Source organism: Hirundo rustica, chromosome 4 (assembly GCF_015227805.2).
Source record: "Hirundo rustica isolate bHirRus1 chromosome 4, bHirRus1.pri.v3, whole genome shotgun sequence".
NCBI classification, from domain to species: domain Eukaryota; kingdom Metazoa; phylum Chordata; class Aves; order Passeriformes; family Hirundinidae; genus Hirundo; species Hirundo rustica.
The window spans coordinates 22,205,646-22,221,815 of NC_053453.1; the positions used below are offsets into that span (position 1 = coordinate 22,205,646).

At 35.6% G+C, this 16,170-nt stretch overlaps 1 protein-coding gene across 9 annotated transcripts in view; it reads left to right on the plus strand.

Annotated features, from left to right (window-relative positions):
- Window positions 1–16,170, plus strand: part of CADPS2 (calcium dependent secretion activator 2) — a 290,272-nt gene that overhangs the window by 125,606 nt on the left and 148,496 nt on the right. For all 9 annotated transcript variants that reach the window (XM_058420273.1, XM_058420271.1, XM_040062395.2 and 6 more), the window contains exon 7: window positions 13,783–13,894. In XM_058420273.1, coding sequence (XP_058276256.1) covers window positions 13,783–13,894 — 112 coding nt within the window. The remainder of the gene's footprint in view (window positions 1–13,782; window positions 13,895–16,170) is intronic.

The following is a 16,170-nucleotide window of genomic DNA, read 5'->3' on the forward strand; positions in this document are numbered from 1 at the left end:
TCTTTTTGATATTAAGGAAAAGTATCAGTGAGGCTGGAGGAGATCATAACTTCAGATTTTATGTAGGATGTGCAGCTAGAAAAGGGTACCAAAGCTCTCATACTAAGCATAGAATAAGACAGGGATGAAAAGTGAATGATTACCACCAGCCTGCTGTGGGAGACTGCTGGCAGGAACTTCAAATCATGTGCTTGTCACACATTTTTCTGTATTCAGTTTATCATTTTGAACTGGTAGCTACATTCGTGGGGAAAAAAAATTATTTATGACTATTTTTTCATCTCTGAAACATCAGTGTATGTAGTGCAATGCTGCTACTCAATCAGAAAATTCAAAAGCTTTGACAGTGAAAAGGAGAAAATAAGATACTAAGATGAATGTTTCAAAATGCCACTGCAAGCCAGTGTGATCTTAGAGGAGAGGTTAATGGAAACATGAGTCAAGTGCACACTTAATTCACAATTTATGCACTATTCCAAAATGCTGAATTTTTTCTGAGGTATTTTTTATACATGTATGTAAATATAAGTATATTTCTTAAGAGTAATATGAAAACTAGAAACAATATTCATTCTTAAAGGGAAGATGCCAGATTAAAGTCCATGGAAGGAGAGCACAGATTTCATAAGTAATTAAATATTTTCTGGTTTGTTAATGCAATTAACCCCTGCTTTCTCTCTCTTTGAATAATAACTTAGTGAGTTTACGTTTAAGTGCTTCATTTTCTTCTTTTACAAGCTAAATGAAGTCCTGCTTATAAGTATCTTACTGAGTAACTAATGGTCATTCTAAAATGCAAATGCTATAGAATAATGTAGTTTTACTGAGCTTACGTCTTTGACAGTTTTACCAACAAATCAGTTACACAGTTTCACATGCAAACCCTATAAAATTTTTATAACTGCCTGTGAAATATTTCTTCATTCCTTCCAGCTGTTTCCTGCCTTTTAGCCCTGCTGAAAATCCCTCTGCTCCAACATAGCCTGTGACCTTTTCTACCAGAGATCAGTTAGCGGAGCCCTCAGAGGGCCCTTTTAGTTGTGTGAAGCTTTGCATAACTTTGTTGCTGTGCTGCCACAGGGGGTCATCTGCAGAAACCCAGTGCTAATTTCATTTTTCAAACATTACTGAAGTGGCCTCATTTTTAGTCTAGTGGAGTCTGATATCCACATTTGTTTCTTATCCTTGATTTTTATTCATTCTGAATATTAAATAATGTGGCTTCTTGAAAGTGTCATGTTTTAGGCATGTAAAATCATGCATAGAAATAAAAAATGGGAGCATACTATCATTTAGTACTGCATGTGACATTTTCTTGTCACATACTTGATACAATAGGAAAAGATCATTTCTTGGTGATGAGAAAACTTTAATAGAGACAGGACATTCTTCATGTGAAGAAGACAAATAAAATGATCATATTTTACTGCCAGTGATTGTAGAATCTTATTGAAAGGGCTATTATATCTAAGAAGTATGTGAAGAATGCATGATTAAATCTGACTAGAGAAGGCAGGGAATCTTGGTCAGTACTGCAAAAATAAAGTAAATGCTGCTTACATTATTTTTATGCCATATTCTATCATCATTAATTCCATAAAGTATTTGAAATATGAGAAATTGTGCATACATTAACTAAAGAGTGCATAGAAAAACTTCCATAGAGCAGTTAAAAGAAGAAGGAGAAAACGGCCCAATTTATCAAATTTAAAACTTTCTTAAATGACATGTGCACTCATAAAATAAATAGTACTTTTTTAATACAATGTTTTGAGGATGTGGCCTAAGACAACATTTCTAAAGGGAAAAAGGATAAATAGCATTTATAATATTTGACAATCATGTTCCAAACATCAGAAAGTTTCTTTCTTCATCTTTATCTTAGTCCCTGCAACTGTATAATTTTTTATTTTGATGAAGGAAAACAAGGGGACAATAACACTTAAAGCTGTCAGCTAACTTGTGATTGACAACACAGATATACAGTGTGCAAGGAAAGAGAAAGCACACCTCCTCTTTTCCCCCATGCCACTGCTCTCTGTCTGATAGAGCTGCATAAATGAAGTTTGTTTCATTCAGTAATACTTTGATTATACTGTTCTTTTTCTGCGGTCATTTCTCATATTATTTTCATGTGTAGGAATTCATGTTCTTGCTTATGCACAAGAGAAAAGGTAGAATGAAGAAGCTGTACTTGCCTCATATTGCTTTGATTATTAAATGGAAAATGAGAGAATATACATAAGAAGAACGGCAGGACAGAAACACAGGTTTTGGCTGATCAGAGAGGCAGTAATTAAACTCTTCTGGTGCTGGCAAGCTGACTAACTCTCCTTAAAGTGTAGGGGGTTTTCTCTTCTTTGTCTGGGTGCCTTTTTTATTGAAATAAGTATATTTCCACATGGAATTTTTTACTTGGGGCTAATATGACTGCATTTTCATAGTACCTGACCTAACTGTGCTTAGCTTGCTGTTCATGTGCTTCCTGCTGTATCTTCTGAGGATAAATGCTCTGTAGTATCTAGGTTCTTGATCAGGGTTTTTTACTTTCTCCTGTTCTTTAGATTGTTTATTACTTCTGAAAGATTTTTACTTGCAGCTAGGTACTCCAGATTCCAGTGTTGACCTCACAGATCAGCTACAAAGTAGTTCATCCTACTTTTGGCATGCAGAGTTATTTTCCTTAAGTTGTAATACATTTTAGGCAACATTTACAAAAGTGAGGTTATATCTTAGGGAACCTCTGTGTATTTTTAGTAAGATCATTTCACAGGCTAAAGTTTGAGAGACATAATTATGCTGATGTATACAATGCTGAAAACTTGGTGAAGATGAGCATGGTCCTTTAATAGTATTGTGGAATTTTAGAGGGACAAGTGGGGATCATGACACAAAGTGTTTCTGCTTTCGTAAACGAGGCTTGACTGAATTCTGTAATGATTGTTATAATTTTCTCTAAGATTCACCTTTATATCTCTAATGGATAAATTCCATCATTGTGTTCATCTTGTCATATATCAGTATGTTTCTTTTTGGAGCAATTCACCAAATAGGGTGGAAGAAACAATCTTTCAAAAAATTGGGTGCATTGATTAAATAATTGGATAAATTAAATATGTTTGTTATCTAGCTGTTAAGAGGGGAAAGAAGAAATTAACAGTAGGAAATTATCTAATGTTTCCTTGGTTCTGCAGAGGAAATGATGAAGAAGAAAAAATACACGTTTATCCCAGCACATCTTCTGAAATAATGATGGAAGAGTTTCACAAAATAAATATAGATTCAGCTGAAAATACACTGGATAATTTTATTCACTTGGTGCCTTAGTTCTATTATCTGTCATTGATTACTGTTTAATATTGTAGAAGAAATTTTTCATCTCTCTTATTGCAGAGAAATATGAATTATATACAGACACTTAATATTAAAAGACATTTGAAATTCCAGTGGATAATAACCTGAGCAACATTATTTTAACTGTTCTTGCTCTGCACAGAGTTTGAGCTAGGTGACCTCCAGAGGTTCCTTTCAGCCTAAATTTTATTACGGTTATATGGTTAACTCCCAAAATATTCTAATTCCATCTATCTAAGGGACTTGTGAAAGCCACTACTGTTAGAAGGGAATATTCAGTTTTCAGATAAAGAAGCATAGTCTGGAAGAAATTTTGGTGAAAGAGGAAAATTAAGGTTGGTTGTATTCCCTGCTCGATTTGGATAGGCATATATTAGGATATATAATATATACCCTACATAATACATATAACATAGAGAGAGAATATTAACCCTCCTCATCTAAAGGCACCACTGGAAAGAATAGCTGGCTTCTTTTAAAATGTAATATTATGTTACATGTCTCTTGCAAGATTGACACCAGTTTTGTTTCACAGTGCATATTGGAAATCTTTGGGTTTGAAGATGCATGTCCCACCCATGCCTCTCACTATAACAATGAGAGCTTGGAGGAAGCCTATTTACACACTACTTAATGCACAAGTCCTGTCTGTTTCCATTCTCATTCCCATCTGATCCACAACAAATGCAATTAATATCTTGTAAACAGATATAAGCTTTCTATAACATTGTGCTAAAACATAGGCAGATGCGTGATCCAGCTTAAAACTGGAAGGCCTTTGACTATGAACAGCCTGGTGAAGCCAAAGCTAATTAAATCTTGCTTATAAGCAAAATGGTTTTGATCAGGCTAAAGCTTATTCTAATATATCTGTCTCGTCTCTGGCTGGGTCAAACTGAAGGCAAAGGCAGCCTGTAAAGTATTATTTAGAGGGATCTTTTCTGTCAAAGAAAAAGGTAGGGTTGGTAAGGATTACTTTAAATTTTACTTCCCATCTCATCCTGGAATACTTCAGTAGAGTGAAACTGAAATTTGTGTTTCAGAGAGGTCTGCATCTGTCTTAGCTTGGAAAAGTTTAATTATTGTTTGTGGGCAATAGTTGACATGAAAACAATTCCTTTGGATTCTTCTTAAATTTTGATATGACCTAAATGTCCAATTTTACATTTTAAAAATATCCTATTGTATCTCGATTTGAAGAGACCTTTCAAAATCTGTTTGTATGCCTTGTAAGCACTATGACACAGGTACATTTAAATTAATTGCTAAACATTTTACTGGATATAGTGTTTGAATGGATCACATTTTGCAGCCTGATTTAGTTTAGGGTTGTTTTGGGTAAAGAGAAATCTTGAGAAAAAGGATTTGAAAGAAAGAAGTTTCTTCTTTTGTATCGTGTTCAGGCTAAGAATATTTTATACATCTCAAATGCTCATGACATTCAGAAAATTGTTTTTCACTCCACTAGGGCAGACTGTTCTTTGCTGTCACTGTGTTAGTATGTGCATTGACCTCAGAGATGTCGAGAGGTCCAGTACTTTTAGAATACAGAATAGTCCACTGAACAGATGAAGAAAACTTATTTATAGATCCTGAAATATCTTAATAACTATACGTCATTTAAGGTGTGAGTCTACAGGTTAATGTGCCTATTTGAAAGCAATATTTCAAATTGGCACATTAACCTGTGTTAATGTGGATTAAGAGTAGGAGGACTGTTGGAGTCCAGGGCATTCCTTCGGCTGCCCTGGAGGGTCAGAGACCTGGACAGGGTGGGTCTGGGGCCCTGGAACAGAGCCCAGAGAGACATTGGCTTTGATATCAGTCTGTGGGAAAGGCTTTCTGCACTGCGGGAAGGATTGCAAGCCACAAGAGTGTGAAAGATAGTAGTTTAGCTTATCACAGGGTGAGAAAACAGTAGGTTTGGGTTTTTAGTATTGAAGTGAATGGGGGCAAGATGGAGGATTTGGGGCGTTGTCTCCTGCTTCTTCTTTCTTCTTCCCTCACTCCATTTTCTGCAGTGACAGTGGCACGAAGTAGTTTAAAGAGATTGGGTCAAAGTAGAGATGACCTGTTTAGTATAAGTGATAGGTATTAGCAAATAATGATAAATAAAGAATACGTAGCAATTAGTATAAAAGATAACGACTGCCCAGTCCGAGAGGAGTCACCAGATGCCCGAGCAGCTGCACAGACCTTTGTTGGGCACTGAGAAAATTGTAAGAAACAATAAATGAAGCACGCAACCTTGAAAAATCAGAACCTGAAGACTCCGTCTCTTTCTTGCGTTTAGCTCAAAGCTTTGCAGAAGGCAAAAAGACTCTAAAACCTCCTGAATCTCAGACAAAAAACCCGAGAGAGGACTGCAAAAACAAAGGCAGGGTAATGTGGACAGCTGATAAGAGCAATGCAAGTCAAAAAGAGCAGTAAAAGGGGTTACAGAATAAAACACACCAATTTGTCTTATGCTAACTGGAATGCTGAAATCTTCTGATTTGATTCCTGGCTCTTTCCTGATAGACTCTGCAGGCTGAGGTAGGTCAGCCTAGTTTGTGATTTGTTTTCCCACATCTTAAGACTGACATGACAGCATCCACCTGCTTCATCCAAGTGCTGTGAGTTTATCAATGTTTGTACAACATATTGAACATTTAAAGTGTAACAGAAATACAAAGAAATATGAAGTAAGTAGGAGTTGCAATTTTTGACAGTGTTGTGATGGATTCATAATTATCTCTTTCAAGGAAAAAGTGAAATAAATATGCATATAGAAATTTAGAAAGCGTTAAGTCACAAGCTCTTGCCCTTGTGCCCATCACCCATCTCTAGGTGGGTTTGAACCTTGGTGGGAAACAGGAGATAATGCCTGTCATGAATTATTCACTTCATATGTACCAGTGGCTGCCAGTGCCTGGCAGTGTGTCAGTCTAGATACATACCCATGACAATTTTCACCTTGGTTTGTCTTGGTTACCTGTATTAAAAGTGGTATGGGAAAGCAAGACTAATAATTTATTCATACTGTTTTATGTTTGTAATGACAATACTTGTCATAATAGCATTCTGTACTGTTAGAGTGTGCTTTTCTTCTTTTCAGTGTAGGAAGCCTAAATGAGTGTTTTTGCTTAGTTGCTTATTATTCACTGAACCCCTATTCTGGTTTGCCTTTCTGGTTTTTATTACATACTTTTCTGTTTGAAAGAAAATCTAGTCATGGTTTTGTCGTGATTTTTTTTACAAGCAATTTTTTCATATATTAATAAGTTTTACACTTAAAAATAAATACATGATGGTGCATAGATCATTATTAAATCTCAAATAAAAAGTAATTTTGAGACCTGTTAATTCCTTTATTTAAAACAGTTGTTATTTTACCAAAAACAAATCCTGAAGAAAAAAAATCTACATATTAACAGATTATTCTTTTTTCTTTCATATTAGTCTAATTGTGTAAAGGATCTTTACAATATGGCATATCCGTCAAAACACTGTGTCCTTGCTGTTGCAATTTGGAGCTTTCTGTTCCTTGAGAAAAAAGTTCCAAGAAGGGATTCCCAGTATTTTGCAACAAACACCCTAAAACCCCTTAATATTGCTGCAGAATCCACAGAAAAAAAAAAATATTACCCAAACATTTTCTTTTTTTGAGTGACTACACTAGATAATGACTCAACAATGCCTTCAGAAATTAAATGATGGGCTGTTTAGTGGGTGCAGCTGCAGGAGCTGAACACAAATTTTCTGGAAGGGAAGTGCTGAAGAGATGGTTTGTTAATCTGCATTTCAAACCATTAGTGTGCTGGATCAAAAGTTCCCATATAGACAGAGATAAATGATAAATGGTAAAAACAGTAGTGTAGATGCTGTTTAGGTGGAATCAAAGGTGATCTGTAAAAGTAATTGTGTGACTTTCCTTGCTTATACCAAGACTTATCTTTTTGCTGTACTTTCCCTTCCTCCTGTCATTCACCTCTGCAGAACAATTTATTTTTCTCCTATCTACATTTTGTAACTTTAGGAGCACTTTGATGGGAACCTCAGGGTTAAAACCATTACCATTGTCGTGCTCATGTCATGTCACGAGCTGCAACTCGTGTCTGGTAAAGTTACAGGTATAGGGGGCACACAACTGGCAAAACACCTTCAATAGGTGACAGCCCATAGGAGAGTAGCTAAATAGAGAAGGTATGTATGCAAAGTATCAGTGTTTCTTTGATAGGGATTGTAAAACAATGAATCTGTAATTTTCCTGAAGATTTGTACTTAAAATTGTGGAATCACAGTAACACAAAGAAGAACAGAGTCACAGAAGATTAGATGAGGTCAGTAATGAAAGGCCAAGACACGTGTCTACCTCATGGTTCAGTTTACCTGAGAATGGGACTTGTCTGCGCTTCTACTGTGAAAGTATGTTATGATTTGTTTAGAACTTTCCTTATGCCCTGCTTTTCAGCTGCAGTTTAATGTGCTTGCTCTGAGCGAGCAAATTGTACTCCTTGTTCTTCCATTAAAATAAATGAGTAATTTTAAAATAGAGAAATAAAAAACATATTTTCCAGGGAAAACATTTACAATGTAAATCCCATTATAAGCATTATAGAAAGGTACAAGCATACCAGCTCTTTCCCTTGTGGTTCCAAACATTAATTCCATCTCACTGATGTACTGGCAAATGGATATGTAAATAAATCAATGTGTGTGTGTGTGTGTGTGTGTGTATATATATGTATGTATGTATGTGTGTGTGTGTGTGTGTATATATATATATATATATATATATATAAATAAATAAAAAGTAGTGCTTGTAATGTTGCAGATAAGGAATAATCTTTACCCAATTAAATCCTTAGTGCTGCACAATCAACTTCTGTTGCATGTGCAGTACCTATCAATATCCTTTTTCAAGGGGAGAAGCTGCAAAATTCGTATTATTTTGTATGGTGGTCATAAGAAAAAATAAACATGATTTGGGGCTGTATGAGACAGCTGTTAGAGTTAAATCTGTGATTTCTAGTGTAGCGTCCTGGTGTCAGTCATTAACAAATGGATGAGTATTTTTGTGCTCAGAAGAGAAAATGAAATGCTTATGATATTTTTCCAGTATCAGCAGGGAAGGACTGTTAGCAATTAGCACCAACTAATACTCGCTTTAGGAGTCTGAGTAAAAACACCAAAATCAGATAAGTATGGATTTAGCTCTGTTTCTGTTTGGGTGAGTGGAGCCTCATCATCAAATTACAGATTTATTGTCAGATTGCTGTGGGGTGACGTGCCCTGCTGGTAAAGAGCCTGGCTCGCAGTCTCACATTTTCTCTGTCTGTTTCTGTGCACTTCATAAATTCCACAATCACACAATCCCTCACTAACAACAGAAGATTTGTCAGACCTGGATTTGAACTGTTTTAATGTATCAGTGTACTTGGATGTGTCAGGAGGTGCTGAGCCTCCTCTGACCTTTCGTTTCCTTGCATTTCATCTCACCTTGCACTGTGAGTATGGTTTCTAACCTGAGGGTTATAGATACCTGGTTTTATACAGATAAAGCTCATCTCTAAACAAAGTAGAAACAGCAAAGTTGGTATAGGTTCTTGACATAGTTGAAACACAAAGATGTTGCAGTGACCCCAACATACTATTTCCAGTCCAGCTCCAAGGTGTGCAAAGATGAAGTGCTGGTAAATCTCTTAGTCCTGTGGAGCAGTAAGATGCCTGACAAACTGGCTTGAGTGGGTCTTCCTGCTCATTCCAGCTCTGTCCACATCCCTGTTTGGATAGCAAATAAGAAAACTCTTCCAGAAGGCCTCTTATGGTCATTTAGTTAATAGTTAAGAAATACATTGAGGTTATGCAGAAGACTTAAACCCAGAAGCAAACCCAGAAAGCTGCAAAAGAGGCCACCAAGGAGACCAATACATTCTGATTTCAAAAATGAAATTTCCATATTGCTGAGGACAAAAAATAGTGTAAAAATTATGTCGAGTTGTTATTTTATCAGAAATAAAGTATTCCAATAAATAGGGCTAAAATAAAATTTCTAGATATTTGCTTAGAATAATAAATATCTCATTTTAAAAAAAAGAAAAAATTTTGACGAACAGAGACCATGAGTTAAATGGAAAACCTGAGAGAGAAATTTGCTGCTTTTTCCAGTGTATGAAATGTGTTCCAAACTGAAGTAGAAAAATAAATTTGCTTAGAGGGGTTTCTGTGACACAGTGATAAATCTTTAGCTGAAATAAATGTTCACCTTCTCGCTGTCAGTAGGTACTTTTGCAGTGAAGGGAAATGAACTTTGGCAATATATTTTGTCTCTTAATTACTATATCAGCCCACGTACCTCTGACAGCAGCAGAGAAATATGGTGAAAAGACTGTGGCTTATGGTTAAAGATGAACAAACATCAAATCGCTGCAGTTTCTATAGTAAAGAGAATGAGAAGCAGAAAAATTATTTAAACAAAGGAAACAGGTGAAATGAGAGCCTGAAGAGACAGAATTAGGGTTTTTTTCCAGACTTGAAGTTGGTAGTTTTAGTATCCCTTAGGCTACATGGGCTACAGCTAACAGTGCTGTGAGCTCACTGCAGCAGTTAGTGTTGAAAATTAGTGTTACTTTCAACAGTTTATCTAACAAGATTTAAGCAAACAAACAAACATACTATAATGTTAGTTATTTAATATAAATATTGCTTGAGATCCATACTAGTTTTGTCTAAAATTTTGCACTTCCTATCTGGACACTTTCAGCGCCAAAATTGTTCACATTAACAAAAATCATTGGACCGATACTCAAAAAACAATGGCTCCTCCAAAGGTGTGGACATGGTTGATTTTTCGTTTCCATTGCTTGCATACATTTTCTAGTTAAAACACATGCTATTACAAACATGAAGCATTGCATTTTTCTTTGTAGTTAAGATTTACTATAGGTAATCTGTTTGTAAATACCAATTTCATAAAATAGAAGAATTAATTTCCTTGTTCTTTCTAATCCTTTCTTCCATCCTTCCTTCAGGAGCTCCTTAGCAGAGCAAGCTTTAAGTAAACTATCTGCAATATACTTTGACTCAAGCAAGATCAAAATGGCTCAAAGGAATTGTTTCTCTTTTCACAGAAATCCAGGTTTCAACCTACAGGTTCACTTGTATGAAAAGTAAAAGTCAGCTGTTAAGATTTATTTTCACACAGAAAAGATATCAGTTATAGTGGTTGAAAATTAAAATATAAAGAAAAGCAGCTTTTCTTTATTCAGCATTGAGATTCTGGAGACCACATTGTTAGTTCCTATTTAAAACAGAAAGTAGTTCAATTAAAAAATTTAAAAGTTTTTGTCTTATGAATAATGTGAACAATCTTTTGTATGGTGGTTGACTTTGATATCTGTGGTTCAGAAAAAAAAATCCTTTCTGGGAAGTACTGTATTTTCTTCAGGAAAAATATCAGGTTGCAAACCCAAACTTAAAAGAAAAACATTCATCTGACCTATATGTAGCAGCTTAGCTTTTAAATTTAAAGAAGATGTTCTGCTAAAATATTTGCTCCAAAAAGATTAAGCAAATGCAAACCCCAGAAATATTAATGCTTTAATAGGTGTCAAAATATGCATTTTACAGACAACAAATGTGTTTTGGATGAAAATAATTAAATTTTTGAGAAACAAAGTGGATGTAAGTATACTAGCACATGAAACCTATAAGCTGAAATAAGAAATCAAAGTAATGGTAATCAAGATTTTCATCATGATAATTACTATTCAGGGATTGATTTAATGAATTATTAGGAATTCTCCTAACCTATTTTCACCATTAAACTCACCAGCTCTTTGAACAGATATATAGATCTAGAATAAATATCCAAAAGTGTGGAAAAAAATAGATTTTTCCAGTGGAACTTTACAATGAAAATAACAAGTGAGTCAGTAAAACCTTATTTATTGGCTAGGAAGACTATATTTAAAATCTTGGCATTATAGGTAAGATTGATGCAATTTAATTACACAGTTCTTAGTCACAGCTGATGATAGGACAGTGCCTTGTTCAAAGTTATTCTTTGCATGTATGTTGTAAAAAATTTTAAATTGATCTGTCTGATGAAAATCTGGTATTTTTTATACTCTCAGATACCGAAGCTGAAAGTGTGGTATCCATTTAAATGGAATTTGGTTAAAATGAAGTATTATTCATAAGCAGGAAGAATTTTAAAAAATGTTGATTTGTTGACTGGAGTCTGACCAGGTGTCATAAAAGAAATAGCCAAGGGAGAAAATAAAGTCGAAATCTGACAGACCTTGAGCACCTATGTAATTTCAGAACAGTAAAGAGTATCAAAATAGGCTATCTTATGTACAGCTTCATGCTTTACTCAGTCTTTCCTTTATTTTAGGTCATCCTTAGTAAATACTGAGTTCGTTAATTAGTCTTAATAAATACTGAGTTCCTGGTATCTTGTTCTATTCATGCCAAAGTCTTTAAAGATCAGAATTTCTGACAGAACTGAAGTTTATTAGGAGGTGTTGACAGTGCAAACTAAAGCCAAAAAAGCCATTCTTATTGCTCCACCTTATTTCAAACCGACAAAGCATAAAAATGCAAATTGCAAATTGTTATTAGCTTGAACATTCATACGGGTTAGACTACAAGTTGGAGTTTGAATTAGGCTGTCATTTCTGTCTTCTGCTTCAGTTGTTGCCTGATATATCAATAGTATGCATAAGAACATAGTAATATGCTTTTAAATGTACAGCATATAGATGAGCTCAATCTATCTAGATAAAGTCAGTTTATCTGGAGTATTGGATCTCTTATGTTCTTCCTTGGAAGGAGCAAACTGAAATGAACATGATACCACTATTTTGGCTGCTGATTTCAAGTGGCATGAATTGATACCTCTGTGAAAACATGAAGCTTCAAAGAAACAGGACTTGTGTTCTAGTAATACACAAGGAACAGAAATATGAGCTACTTGTACTTTCCTGTTATATTGGCAGCTGATAGGAACATCAGATGCCCACAAGTGTGATAGTAAAGGACAGAATCTTGGATTTGCCTTTTCTACCAGAACATGACTTCTTATGACACAAATTAAGATTTTACTGACTCACTTGTTATTTTCCTTGTAAAATTCCACTGGAAAAATCTATTTTTTTCCACACTTTTGGATATTTATTCTAGATCTATATATCTGTTCAAAGAGCTGGTGAGTTTAATGGTGAAAATAGGTTAGGAGAATTCCTAATAATTCATTAAATCAATCCCTGAATAGTAATTATCATGATGAAAATCTTGATTACCATTACTTTGATTTCTTATTTCAGCTTATAGGTTTTATGTGCTAGTATACTTACATCTACTTTGTTTCTCAAAAATTTAATTATTTTCATTCAAAATACATTTGTTGTCTGTAAAATGCATATTTTGACACCTATTAAAGCACTGATATTTCTGGTTCTAGCATTTGCTTGTGTAATCCTTTTCTAGAGCATACTCTTAAGATCATCTGTTTATTTTATTAGTTTCTGATAGCTGTAATATCTCACAGAGTGGAAAAAAGCAGGAGAAACTGGAGCTTGCTTACTTTTTGCAATTTGTTTGTACCTAGTAGCATAATCACAATCAGTTTAATCAATGCAATGAGCTCAATGTGGTTGTTCGGGAATACGGAATAGATCATTGAAGGAAGTTGCAACATAATTTGTATAACTTTTGGGTTTTGTACCACTGGCACACAGGGAGGAGGGGAGGAAGGCTGGCAAACCAAGTGTCTTAACTGAGATAAGAGATTTACGACGAGAAGTCTCTGTGCCTAATTAAGGTTCTCTAAAAGCATGGAGCCTATGGCAGTAATTATTTTGCAGAACTATAGTCACTCTGACAATATTTTTTTTCCTGTTATTTGCATTTGCATTTACGTTTTTCTACATTTTCATACTAAGTTGTAAAATATATATAATATAAAAGATAAAATGTTCACTGCCTAAGTCTCCTAATTTATTCATGCTGTGGTTGCCTGAAGTGAATTGAGACATGATTCTTTGCTAAATTAATATGACTTGTATGCAGAAGATAGTGAATATGCTTCATAGAAAATAGATATCGCTTTATTTGCCTTTTTGCTAGGTTCTCCTTTCTCTCTGAAGATATAATTTCTGTTCTTTGAGTTTTGCCATTAAAAATTTTTGGATTGATATTTTATGACAAAAGTCATACAGAAAAACCCTGATTTGTTTTATCGCAGAGAAAAGCCATTTTTTCTATGTAGGTGTTCTGTCTTGGGTGTTAAAAAACATACCTCCCTTTTTTCTTCCCACCCTCCTCCTCCTAAAGCTTGAAAATTAAGGTCATTGATAAATATTCTGCAGAAAAGATTACAGTCCTATCACTCTCAGGCCTGTGCTCAGCCCCAGTTAAATTTTGTTGTTTTGTTTGTTGCAGATGGGGAACCCAAGGGGATTTCACCACTACTCACCCTCGACCTGTTGTCAAAGTAAAACTCTTTACAGAAAGCACCGGGGTGCTGGCACTTGAAGATAAAGAACTGGGAAGAGTGAGTATTATGTGCAGAGAAGAGAAATATGTGAGAAATGATGGGTAGAAGTGTGAATATTGATAAAATGTGCTGTAAAATGGTATAAGGCCTTCAGTACCAGTCTGCTCTGCTGTGGCCCTACTAAACAGTACTTTTTTATATAAGGGTGACTTTTACTAGTGTTCAAAACATGGTAGGTTGACTTCAATCACCTTTCAGAAACTTTTATCAGGTATCCATGGTGGTTCTCTTTGTCTTGTTTAAAACATTAATTTCTACATGACATACCAATGCTTTTAACTATTCAAATTAGGAGTGAAAGGGAGAGAGGTAAGACTTGGCGTGTAATAAATGTAGCAAACAATGGGGGAAAGGAAAGGAAGGTCTTAAGTGCTAGAAGGATGGAGCAGAATGGGAGAGGAGTGAGGGATAATATGTGACAGTAAAATAAGAGCTTATTCTTGTACTCCATGAATTTTTCCTCCGTTTTCGTGTTTTCCCTATCTTGACAGGATAATCTAATATTGGCTCAGTTAGTGAGAGAATGGTGCTAATAATGCCAGGGTCATTATTATTTATTATTAGGGTCAAATATTATTATTATTAGGGTCAAACACCATATGGGCCATCCACTTAATAGCTGGACACAATGATCCTTCTGGGTCCCTTCCAACTCAGACCAGTCTGCAAATTTTGTAGATTTATCCTTAGGATAAATCAAGATCTAAAGAGTGCAATGTATCATAGAAAGAAGAGGGTAGGGTGAATGAGGCAAATCTCCCCCTCTTCTCCTGTTGAAATTTTCCCCTCTGACATGTAGCGCATAGAAGATAGCTCACATTTTAATGCTCAGTTCTACAATCAGGATCCTGGCTGTTTCTCATTCAAGCAAGCACAATTTGTTGGAAAGAGCAGGGCTTTTCTGCACTTTGTGTCCTCTGAGCACAGATGGTTACAGGACGTGTCTATGGAAAGACACGTTCTCAAATGCATTGTGTCACTTGTTAAGGTCATGACTGTATCTTCAGGATTACTTCTTGACTCATCTCATATCCTTCTAAGGGTCTTCCAAGGTCATTTGGTCAAGGGGTAGGTGGGAACTGCATGGGGAAGGTTCCCACGGGGCAAGAGCCAGGCAGGCAATATGACAGGTACAAAGGAGCCGCAGGTGTGAAACTGAGCAAAGCAGAGTCACCAATTATCTGGATTCAGAATGATGTGGAATAGCAAATAGGAGTACCCAAGAGATGCCTGGATTCTGCTTTTATGTTTTATAATATATGCTGCAAAGTTGTGGTTAACTGAAAGGAAGTAATACTTGCTGTGTCCCTTGTCTGATATGGCTGTCTTCCTCCAAAAATACCAATAAATCCAGTTGTGAATCCCAAGAGAAGATTTCGCTTGCTGCAGGATATTCTTCTGGCTTCCTGATGACCACTTTCAAACAAAAATAAATCTTAGCCTTTATTGTCTGTTCTTCACAAACTGGAGAACAGTTGTACAAATTCACTGAAATGAAAAACAGACGTGTGCTGCTCAAAAGGGGAAAGGATGTTATTTTGATTTAGGTTCTGCAGAACGTGAGCTTTTGGAGTGGTCTGTGTCTGTGTTTGTGCAGACCTCTACAGACAGTGAGTTGAACCCCTGACTTTAACTTCTACAAAGTGAAGCAGGCTGCATCTTTGAAGCTAGACTTATTCTAGTTAAGAAATATTAAGAACTTACTTTAATCAAATATCTTTGAAATTTGTGGTACAGATTTTATGTGACTGATACTGGTCTGGCCACTTGAACGATTTCTGTGTGTGCCCACAGAAGGCAGAATTGATATTTGCATTTGTATGTGCAACAGCTGAGAAAGTGTGAAGAAGCCTTCAGAGTTTGGTGTAACTATTTCTGGAAAAAGCCTGGTGCTTTCTGAAACACTGGGATCTGACACCACGTTTGCTTGTTCAGTACTTTGTGTATAAAGATGTTCAAACCTAGTAATTCAAAGTGACAGCCCTTGTGCGTGCTTAGCACACATGTGGATACAATGTGAGAGCAGCAGGTGGTGTTTGATTGCTAATACTTTCTGAATGTAAGAATATTTCAGCCTTGTTGCTCTGACTATTCAATTAAAAGAGAACTATTGTCTCACAGCCTGCTTGTCACAGTCAGCTGCAACCAGCAATAATTAGCTGTGCAGCTATGCTTTTTGGTTTCGTTTTTTGTTTTTTTTCCCCTTTAGTGCAGTTTCTCTGTGTTTGATTTAAAATTATAAAATAGCAGTACTGGCTGGGTACCTATGCTCT